Below are 11,357 nucleotides of genomic sequence, written 5' to 3' on the forward strand. Positions count from 1 at the left end.
CCCCCCCCCAACCCGCCCCAACCACGCTGCATCACTCACGGAAATCCTGTGCCAGCAGCTTGACATGGAGGCTCTCATTTAATTCTCGTAAAAACCCTGAGATAGGATATCATCATTGTGCCCATTGTACAGATGGAGAAACTGAGGCTAATAGGTTCACTGATTTCCTTAAGGCCACTCAGCATGTCCTCAGGTATCCTTGAACTGGGGTCTAGCCTTACTCAGACCTTCCACCACAGTTGCCTTCACCTGCCCCGATACACTCACACACAAACACACACACATACACACACTATCAGAGACAGCAGTTCGCTCACTGGCGTCACAACTGTCCCCAGCTTTGGCTCTTTCCCATGGGACTGAAGAAAGGGTAGGTGAATTAATATTAAGGACATACTACGTTACAGGTGCCCTCCATACATTCACAACCATTTGGTGACATAGGGACTGTTACTCCACTTAGTTAAGGAGACTGAGGCTCCAGGAGCTGGAAAGGGGCGGAGCTGGGCCAAGACCAGGCTGTCTGACCCGCTCCACCACGACCTCCGAGTTCCCCCTCGGGTGGTGACTGTGCCCTTTGCTTGTCTCTCCTCCCAGAGTCTGGGATTCCTTACTAGAAATGGGATCAGAATGTTCCCGTCTGGTTTCCAACCAGATCAGAAGAGAGAAGAGTTGGATCCTAGTGCTGTGTGTGTGTGGGTGGAGGAGTTGCAATGCTCCCACACCCCTCACAGCATCCCCATCTGGGCTCCCCCACTGTGGCAGTGTGAGGCTCTGGAAGCAAGGATCCGATCACATGCTCCTCTTGTCACCTGCAGGTGCCCTCTGTCCTCTCAATAGCCCCAGGTCTGGTCTCTGTGGTCCCAGCCAGCTGTGTGGTTTAGGGCAGGTCTCTCCCCTTGGAATCTACTCCCTAAGGCTCCGGTGGCTGTCTTCCACTGGGAACGATGCCCAGGTTAGGACTGTACTCAGAGTCTCTTCTTCAGATGTTTCTATCTCCGGAACCTCCATCTACCTGTCTTCCTAGCTCCCTGCCCCCAGGAACAGTCTGGGGGCAACCCCAGCAGCACCCCAAGCTTGCCTTGGCTCTCAGGGAGAGGTGACACTTAGCCACAATGAACAGGGGTCCAGTTCAGTCTTGGCCTCCATGGCAACCGCGGCCCACCAGGCCCCAGCCAGGTGTCCACCCCTCATTCCTCTTTTCTGTCCCTGTCACACCTTTGCCCATGCTGTTCTCCTTACCTGGGCTTCCCTCCCAACTCCTCCCAACCCTGTCCAAGGAAAGCAGCATGGCGTCATGGAGAAGAGGGCAGGCTCTGAGGCCAGACTGGCAGCCGTGGATTTGAATCTGGCTTGGTCACTCTCTAACTCTGTGACTTGGAGCATGTGCCTTAATCTCCCCGTGCACAGAAAGGCTGACACCTCCCCCCCTGGGTTACTGTGAGGATTAAATAAAATCTCCAAGAAGCAGAGCCTGGTGCCTGGTGAGTGCTCAATGAACGTAGTTATTATTCTCATTAGCACAGTGCAGGGCACACAGTGGGCCTTGTGTCGCACAGTCATGGTAGACCTTCTGTCACAGCCAATGCTCTGGATCCATGAGTCCTCTCTCCTCCCTCAACTCCTGACTGTGCACAAGTGAGGTTCTAAATCCTCCATCCAGCATCTTCCCTGTCAGCACGGTCCTAACCTCTTGTTCCAGCCTCCTTTCTGTCCCCCCGCAGCCCTGTTCCAGCCACTCTGAACCCCTCACTCAGCTCCCTGCTTACTTAACCTGAGCCTGTGCTTGGCCTCCCTTCTGGCCAGAGCAACCCCCCCTGCCTGTGGATCCTTCCTGCAGGGGATTCCCACGCAGCCATGGAGGCTGAGCTCCTATGTGCCTCCTCGGCAAAGCCTCCCTCCCTTTTCCACCCGCCAGAGACACCTGCTCCACAGCCGCTGATAATTCTCTGATCCTGGCACACAGGAAGTCGTGCTGTCATTCAGCAATTTGGACTGTTGTCCATTAGACTGTGAACTTCACTGGACAGGGAACCAGGTCTGATTGTCTCTGTGTCCCCAGAGAACCTTGGCATGGAATCCAGCCCACAGTGGGAATCAGCAGATGCCAGCCCCAGCCTGCCACCCACCCATCACTCGCATGGGGGCCGGAGGCACTGCACGCATGCGGGACACGTGGGATTTGTGAGGGCAGCTGAACAGCAAGGTTTATAGAGGAACCCAGGGCAGCAGCAAGGTGAATATCCGGAACTGGGTCGGCAGGCTCAGGGCGCAGCCAGCCTAAGCTGGGGGTCAGGGGCCCACGGCCCCTTCACTCCCCCAGGGGCACAGTGTAGGCGGCATGATGTGGGATGCCCCAGGAAGGGCTGGGGCGTAGAGGTGGGCTTCCCTCCATCAGCCCGCGACGGAGCTGGTGCTGAGGGCCCCGTCATTCTGACTGGGGTAGGGGTCTCGGGGACCCCGTTAGGGGCCAGAGTTAAGAGGGGAGGGGCACAGCCCATCCAACGCGTCCATCTGGTGTGGCTATGTGCCAGCAGACAGAGTCCCACATGCAGAGCTCCCTCTGGGCTGCAGGAGGTGGGGGACCTGGGTGGGCAGGCGGACACAGCAGCAGAAGACCACAGGTAGTCTAGTCCAGTGGCCCCTGGAAAATGAGGCGGACGCAGCCATGCTCGCCAGTGAGCCAGGCCCCACAAAAGGGGCAGGCAGCATGGAAAGCGTGGGTGCCATGGGGCAGTGGTGTCTGGGCCCAGTAGCGGGCAGTCTTCTCAGAGCAGACATGGCCACAGGGCGCAAAGGCATGGCTGGGTGGCCCAGGGTCCAGGCAGAGGCCAGCCTCCTGGCCGAGCCACAGGGGCACATAGGGCCCCACGAGGCGGCAGAGAGGACATTCGCGCTCCTGGGGGCCCCGTTCTCGCCGGCAGCCCCAGCCGTGGTAGCCGTGGACGTGGCCGCAACGGACGTAGACCCAGGGCTGCTGCTTGTCGGGGGCCGTACGGCCACGGGCTGGACTGGGGAAGGCCAGAGTGCTGAGGCCCACGGGACACTGGGGCCGCGCCGCGTTCGCCTCCTGCCGCTGGGCCTCCAGCTGCTTCAGCGTGGGTGCCCGCAGCAGCCCCGCCGGTGTGCGCCACAGTAGCGTGGCCCCACACAGGTCGATGAGGGAGCCATCCTGCAGCACGTTGGACTCATTTTCCACCTGCCAGGGGCAGCAGAAGGGCCTTACTGCCCAAGAAACTCCCAAACCCCCTGCCATCGGGCAGCCATCACCCCAGCCAAGCCACCAATCCACCCTACCAACCCTCCCTGGAGAGGGTACCTTGGACCAGGAAGGCAGGCTGGGGCAGAGGAGTGGGGAGAGCTGGGGCAGAAGAGTGGGGATCAGTGAGAAGCCATGTGGGAGGGCCGGCAGGTGCTTCCAGGGAGGCACTGTCCCTCACTTTCTGAGGGATATGGGCCTTGGTCACCTGATCTGTCAAATCAGGAAGTCTGGACCAAAATGGGGGTTTTCTAAAATGTTTTCCCAGGCTCTCCCCGAATGGCAGAGGCAGGAAACTCCTCTATCCAAAACACTGGGGACCTAGCCCAAGCAGCTGTCCTAAGGGGGCTGTGGTTGGAAGCAAGGACTCTGGCAGTAAAGACTGGGTGTGAACTCTGGCTTCACTGTTTACTAACTCTGCGTCTCTGGTCAAGTAACTCAACCTCTCTGTGTCTTAATTTCCTAATCCTCAAGATGGAGTTCACGTCTCCATGTATCAGGTGGTTCTTATCAATGACTCACTGTAAACACTTGGGACGGTGCCTGGACCAGAGCGGGTGCTCAGCGAGCATATGCTAGTGAAACAGTCATGTGCATGATTTAAAAAATAAGTGTTGCCCCAAGTCTCCCAGTAGAAGTGATGCTCTGGAAAGATAAACTATGCCTTCCTTTGAGGTTCTGCATCTCTCTGCCCGACGTGCTCACATCCAGGAAGAGCTCTGCATGGCCCATTTGAGGAGCTTGGCCACATGACCTTGGACAAGTTCCTTCCTCTCTCTAGGACTCTCTCAGCTCCTAACCTGAGTTCTCGGATCTGTACCACGTGGAGTGTTACTGTCACCTGTGTCAGAACTACTCCAAGGCCCTTTCCCACTGGGAGATGATAATAAAGCTAAACCCATCTGAACGTGACAGACGCGTTACAAACTGCCAACACTTTTGATTATAAACTGTTCACACACAGGCCAAGTGTCACCCTCATAAGAGGGTGTGATTTTTTAAGCTGCGGGCATCCTCAATGCCACTTGGCACTGCATGGTGTGTCTGTGTGTGCTCCGCTTCACGTCACCCATGGACCTCCAGCAGTCTGTGGGCTACACTTGGGGACGCTGGTCTCGTCCTCTCTGTGGGGCAAGTGGCACCTTCCCCCAGATGGAACCTGTTGGGGCTCCCTGGTGCAGGAGGACTGGAGATGCTCTCCTGGCTTGGGCAGGGGGAAGGGCAGGTTGGGAGGGCCTGGGAAGAAAGATGGGGTGAGGCAGGGATGGAGCGGGTCACCTACCAGCTTCCCCCGCTGCTGTGCCGAGCGGCTGTCCCTCAGAGTATACACGTTCCCACAGACAGAGATCTCCCGCCAGACACCCGGGGCTGAGTCCTCAGAGAAGCCGCCTGCTGGGTGCATCACCAGGACCCCATTGGTGGTTAAGCCGTCCATCAGGCCGTCGGGGGTCCGCCATTTGGCCGCCCGCTCCTGGGACCACATGTGGGATCAGATCACATCTCCAAGTGGCCCCCAGCAGGCTGCAAGCCAGGGGTGCTGCCCCTCTACCCTCAAGGTCAGAGGTGGCCTGGACTGGACTGGAATTGGTGCTGCATGACTTTGGGTATCTCCTGACCTCTCTGAGCCTCATTTCGCTCATTTGTTAAGTGGGCTTGCTAATCCCTGCATAGGTCATGGTTATGATGATTACCGGAGGCTGGTCCATCACCCCAGGATGCTGCCCCTCCCAGCCTACCCCTCTGCTCACTCTCAGATGAACTGCTGGTCCCTGCCTGGGGGGTTCACTCACTCCAAGGAAGATGTTGCTGGAGGCATCGAAGCCAGCGGCATAGATGCGGGCGGTATAGGGCGGCCGGCGGTCACAGAGGATGCGGCAGGCGTAGCGGGAGATGGTGCTCTGGGCAGACGGCCCCTCAGCAGCCCCTCCTCCAGGGGACGTGTCTGTTACCACAAAGTCGATCATGTTTTCTGTGGAGCGGCCGATCTGTGAGGAAGGAGAGGGCAAGCACAGGGATGCTGTGTGCACAGGTCTATCCCACGGGCTTCCCACCCCAGGGTTCCCGGCAGTTACTCTGCATGCAGGGTCATCAACAATGAGGCAGCACCATCCCAAGTCCTGGGGTCTCTAAATCCAATCGCCTGGGTCTGGGGCTTCTCCTTCTCTGTCTCCCCAACAACTGTGGGGAGCACCACACTCAATAAAAATCAGTTGATTAGCTGATAGAACCATGAAAGGAGTGCTCAAATATTAGCAGCAAATAGTGACTTTTTAGGAAGTATTTATTGTATACCATCCTAAGCATTTTATGTGCAATATCTCAGTTAGTCTTCCCAAGAATTCCTTGGGGTGGGTATTATTAAGGGCCCACCTTACAGATGAGGAAACCAAGGCCCAGAGAAGTTAAGTGACTCTTGTCCAAAGTCGCCCAGCTACTAAGTGACGGAGCTGGGATCTGAAGCCTGGCAGTATGACTCTCACACCACACTCTGAACCCCTGAACTGGATGGCTTCCCGTAGCCTGGGAGTCTGGTCTTGGGTTTGAATCTTGATACAACCACCGACTTGCGGTGTGACTCTGGGAAGTCAACAGCCCTCTCTGGGATGTCCTGCTTCCTCATCTGATGACGACTGCGCTGAGTGCCCCCAAAGCACTTTCCCATGGCCTCTGGTCCTCCAGCCTCACCCTGGAACACCTGCAGAGCTAAGTGTGGAGGCCTGGTGGCCCAGTGGCCAGGAGGCTTGTGGAGGGGCCCAAGCATACCTGGAACATGTCTGTGTCACTGTCATGTGTGTACTCGACTATGACCGAGTGGCTCCGGGACAGTGTGTACGAGATGCTGTGCTGGCCACGATTACTCAGCGCCTGGTGGGGAGAAAGGAGAAGTCACTTCCCAGAGCATGTGGCCATGAGAATTGTGAGCCACTAAGCCAGAAGCTGGAGCCCAAGGCCCAGCGGCCACTCCCAGAGAAGGGGCAGTACCACCCTTTGCAAAGAGTGCAGCTGGCTCTTTACACAGGTTACCTCCTTTGATCGCTACAGCCACCCCAAGAAGGAGGCATGATTGTTATTCCCATTTTGCAGTTGAGCAAACTGCAATTCAGAGACGAGAACAAACTGGCCTAAAGTCACACAGCTGGAAACAGCAGAGCCCAAATTCTAACCCAAATCCTCTGAAGCCAAAGGCTTTTCCTTTGCCATTGCTGTGTGACTGTCACATCCTCTCTGAGCCTCGGCTGCCTCTAAAATGATTCTGATCAATCCCATCCAATGGATGGGATCTCGTGGTCAAGGAAACACTTTGCAAACTGTAAAGGACCGTGCATACTACAAGGGATCTCCCATCAGCACCACTTCGCTGGTAGCCCAAGGCAGGGAGTGAAGACACAGGGGGCTCCCCTGTGCCAGCGGGGCTGGGCGCAAGCAGGGCTGGGAAGGCTGAAGACCTGGACTTGGGCAGGGAGGGCAGGCCCAGCGCCCAGGTCTGCCGGGGCAAGCTGCTTGCCTTGGAGACGAGCGGTGTGGAGATGTGGTGCATGACGTCTGGCTTCACTCCATTAGCATGCGGCCGGCGGCTCAGTGCCAGGCGGCTTCGCCGGCGGCCCTTGTCCCCACTTGCCAGACACCCATTGTAGCTGCGGATGTGGGGGGTTAAGAAGAAAGGGTTGCAGGGAGAGAGAGAGAAAGTGAGCCCCTGAGAGACTAGGAGGAACTGCTAACTTCTGGGCAGATCCTACCTTCAGAAACAAGTCCTAGAACCCGAAACTAGAACACCCTACTATGTCAAATCAGTGCCTTTGGGAGAGGGGTCGGGCTTAGAACATCTGCAAAAGGCCTTTCATTCAATTAACCAATTCTGGATGCCTGAGCCATGTCTGGCCAGGTGCTAGGCGCTGGGGTGGCATAGATAACAAATGATGGGTCAGTTCTGTGCCCTCAGTGCCAGGGGAGGGGGACCCTCAGCTTTTCAAGGAACCCAGGTGCTGCCTGAAATGACCCAGGCACAAACCAAGTGTGCCACAGGCCCAGAGGCAGGAGAAGGCAATTCTGGCCTGGGGATCAGGTTTCTGGGAGACGGAACACCTATACTAGGCCTTGAAGAACTGGAAAGGATTCACCCTTAGCAAACTGTCGTTTATTATACCACAAGTACTACCGGAAACCAGAATGAAAAAAAAAAAAAACCAGACCCACAATGCCACCACCTCCATATATCCATACACGTCAAATCTCTACCTTCCTTTCCAGCTCTTGTCTGGAGGGAATGATTGTGGAAGGCAAAGACGGGGTGAGTCATGGTCTTGATCGCTGCCATATACTGGAGCCTCCTGTGTTCCCGGGGCTTCGCGTTATTAATTACCTAATGGAATCTGTGCAATGTCCTGCCAGGCAAGTATCCTTCCCATTTTACAAATGAGGACAATTGAGGCTCAGGGAGGCGAAATGACTTGTCTGAGGTCCCAGGTTCGTAAGTGGAAAACTCTAGACTTCAACTTGGGTCTGTCTGACTCCGGCCTCTCTGACAGAAGCGCTTTTAGATGGAGGGCTCACCCTGAGCAAAGGCCCTGAGGCTGGGTTTGGGGAAGTCAGGGAGTGGTGACTTGGGTGGTAAAGTGCAACAGGGGAAAAGCCCTGAACAGCAGGCTGAGGGATCTGCACTTTATTCTGTAGGCACTGGGGAGCCACAGAAGGTTCTGCAGCAGGGAATGACAGGATGAAGAGCTGCCAAATACAGCCAAGGACCACCTGGATCAGAATCTTCTAGTGAGCTTGTTAAAATGCAGATTCCCTGGCCCCACTCATGGAGATTCTGATTCTGTGGGTTTGGGATGGGCCCGTCAATGGGTATTTTCAATGCACTCTCCAGGCAGCTCTGGGGTACAGCCCGTGTGGGGCTTCACTGCTCTGCAGAAGACAAACAGCTGTCAAGAGGGCCTGTAACTTGGGGTCTACACTCTCCCCCATCAGTGGCCTTGCTCTTAGCTGCAAAGCCAGCTCTTCCTTTGGGACACCAAGCAGCTGCTTTTGAGGTCACTTTTGCCCTCGCAAGCTCTTCCCACGTATGGGGGTTGGGAGAGTTCAGGAGTCAGGCTTGGGCCTCAGATGGGCCTGACTTAAATCCTGGCTCTTCCACTTATCACATGACCTCTGTAAAACGGTGCTAATTTATCAGGACCTACCTCGCAGGTTCGTCGTGAGAACTAAATGAGATAAAGCATTTAAAAATGCTTGGCACAGAGCTTGGCGTATATACAGTAAGCCCTTGATAAAAGTTAGCTATTATCATTAAAAAAATGAAAGCACATGGCATGTACATGTCAACAAACAGTAGCCATTATTATTTCTAAATCATCAGCCTTATGATAACATTATGTATCCAATATTTTCTTCAGGGCAGACAGCAGAGAGAGAGGCCGAAAGGAGGTCCGGATGCGGGAGGAGGAAGAGGGATCCATGCCTGGGGGAAGAGATAAGTGGGTGGTGCAGGCAAAGGTCTGGTCAGGCACAGACCAGGAAGGGATGAGGTCTACCCTGTCACCAACTCATGTCGCTTCCTCTGTCCTGGCCTCAGTTTTCTCATCTGTAGCGTGAGGGTCAGCTGTGGCTTAGTGAAAGTGCACTAGGCCTAGATTAAGAAAGCCCTGGGTCCAAATCCCAGCCCTGCCACTTACCAGCTGTGTGCCCTTGGGCCAGTCACTTCCCCTCTCTGAGCCTTGGTTTCCTCACCTCCTTCCTCACAGCATCTTTGTGAAGATCGAAATGAAATAATGTCCATGAAAGGGCTTGGCACAGGCCTGCCTCCCAGAACACATGACACGTGCCAGGCACTGTTCTACGTGCTTTACAGAAATCACCTCATTCATTCCTTTCGACAACCCTCTGAGGTATTATCATCATCCCTATTTGTAAAATGGGAAAACAGAGGCACAGGGAAGTTAAGCAACTTGCAGAGGTAGGATTTGAACCAAGCAGTTTTGCTGGAGAACCAGAGTCCTTCACCCTAGACTACACAGTCGGTGCTCTATGAAAGGCAGCTGATATTACTTTTTTCTGATCTAAGTTTTTTCTGAAACTTATGTGGGCAGTTAGAGTTGTCTCAATAATTTATGACAAGTGGGAAGACAAAACTCTTACGAATTGAGGTGGGTTTGGTCAACTTTGTCTCTCTCTCTCTCGGGGAACTTGAGGAGGGACCAACAGCAAAAAGGCCACACTGGGGAGAGCTGGGGCCCTTGATCTGGCTGCCCTGGGGGATGCCTGGTGCCCCACCCCACCCAGACCAGGGATGCTCACCCCAGGACGATGAGTTCACCATACTTGATGGGCTCCTCGCCTGGCTGCGCATCTTCACCAGGAGGAGAGAGGACGCAAGAGCCCTGGTTTCCAGGGCGCCGGAGGTCTGAGGTTCTGGGGGACCCCACTTCAGGGTTTCCTTCCAGCACCATCCTGGGCATAGTGGGAGAAAAAACAGCTTTGCAGCCTTCTACCCCAACCTCTCTCAATGCCAGCTTTTGCCTGCTGCAGGATCACCTAAGCTAAGATCAGTGACCTTTCACCCCCTCTGTTGCTATGGTGACCACTTCACCTCTGCCTCCCCTAAAAACTGCTCCGGGGTTGCTGGCATATCAGGGAAGGGAGATGGATGAGATGGAACCAAGAGGGAGGGGCAGCACAATCAGGAGGTCAAGATATTTGGTAGGGTCACAGGCATGGACCAACTTGGGGGTAGCCAGGACCCCAGTCTGGGACACGCTTGAAAGAGGGGGCAGCTCAAGAGTTGGGGCCCTTACTCCTCATCTTAGACTCAGTTCTTGGGTTTAGCTCTCAGCCCGGAAACCTCTGAGTAGTCTTCTGCCAGGTTCTTGGAATTTATCTGTCCATCAATCTTTCTGCCCCTTGGCAGGTCTAGGCCTGTCTGTCTGTTTTCTCAATGACTCTCTGTCCTCCTCGCCGCTGTCCTTTTCACCGTCTCTCTTCCACCCTCCTCCCCATCTCTGCCTGTCTGGCCACCTCCACCTCCCCATCCACCTGCCTCAGTCTCCCCATCTTGGCCTTGCCCTGCAGACAGGCCTCTAGACCCCTCCCCGATGCGCGCCCCCTCCCTCCCTCAGGTGTCTGTCTGCAGTCCCCCGGCCGCCCGGTCTCCGGAGGCCTGCGGGGGCGGCTCTCCCCCCTCCTCCGGCTCCGGCTGCAGCAGAGCCCGTCTCCGCAGGAAGCCTGTTTGGAAAACATCCCCGCGCAGGAGGGACTGCGCCGGGGCAGGCCCGCGCCCCGCGCCCGGGGCAGGCACAATGACGGCCCAGCGCATACGCAGATACACACCCGGCGGCCCTCCACACAAACACGCGCGCGCACGCACACAGTCCCTCACAGCCCGAGCCCCGCGGGCACTGCCCGGACGGGCGCACAGCCCACCCGGGCCCGCGACCGCAGGCGCCAGCGCGCAAACTGCCACAGGCGCCCGCCCTCGGACCCACTCCCCCTGCCTCCCCCAGGCACGCTAACACGCCCCCAGCGCCCGCCGGGGCCGCCTGGCGCAGCCCCCGCCCCCTCCGCCCCGGCCGCCTCACCTGGCCTCGCCCCGGGCCCCGCTCGGCGCCGCTCCTTCCGCGCCTCGCCCCTGCTCGGCCCCGGGGCCGCTGCGGCGGGATGGGCCCGGCCCGCGGCGGCTCCGCGCTGCCTCGTCACGGGGACACCCGCGGCCCGGGGAGGGGGACGAGCGCGAAGCGCCACGCCCCGCCCCCTGTCTCGATGCCCCGCCCAATATGCCCCGCCCCGAGGAGAGCTCCCGCCCCATCCTAGACTCCGCCCCTTGCGGCGAAGCTTAGCCTTAGTCGGCGGAGTCCCGCCCCTTCCCAAGAGACCACGCCCCCTCAGGGCCCCGCCCCGGGCCATGGGACGCCCCACCCACCACTCTGTCTCAGGGACTCCCTCCACCGTTTTCCTTGGCTCAGGGACTCCCCGTAGTCTACAAGACCCCTCCCCCATTGGGGGCTCCCCAAACCCCGCCCTCATTTCTGGGGACTCCGGGGATCTCCCGGAGATCCGGGTGCCGGCTCACCCACCGAATGCGAGGGCCTTCGCAGTGGGCGGGAGG

The 11,357-nt window shown here is 57.1% G+C and overlaps 1 protein-coding gene across 2 annotated transcripts; it reads right to left on the reverse strand.

Moving 5' to 3' along the window:
- Positions 1-1,292: 1,292 nt before the first annotated feature.
- PELI3 (pellino E3 ubiquitin protein ligase family member 3) lies at positions 1,293-10,985 on the reverse strand. Of its 2 annotated transcripts, XM_046642913.1 has the most exons (8): positions 10,831-10,985; positions 9,554-9,706; positions 8,932-9,003; positions 6,765-6,894; positions 6,023-6,124; positions 5,050-5,244; positions 4,542-4,730; positions 1,293-3,199 (listed from the first exon to the last, which is right to left on the reverse strand). In XM_046642913.1, the coding sequence occupies exons 2-8, from the start codon at positions 9,703-9,705 to the stop codon at positions 2,630-2,632; spliced, it is 1,410 nt and encodes a 469-aa protein (XP_046498869.1). In that variant the 5' UTR covers position 9,706; positions 10,831-10,985; the 3' UTR covers positions 1,293-2,629. The 2 variants fall into 2 exon arrangements, with proteins under 2 accessions (XP_046498869.1, XP_046498870.1); XM_046642914.1 differs by lacking the exon at positions 8,932-9,003 and having other exon boundaries at positions 1,296-3,199; positions 10,831-10,982.
- Between the last annotated feature and the right edge of the window lie 372 nt (positions 10,986-11,357).

This window comes from Equus quagga, chromosome 17 (assembly GCF_021613505.1).
Source record: "Equus quagga isolate Etosha38 chromosome 17, UCLA_HA_Equagga_1.0, whole genome shotgun sequence".
Lineage (NCBI taxonomy): Eukaryota > Metazoa > Chordata > Mammalia > Perissodactyla > Equidae > Equus > Equus quagga.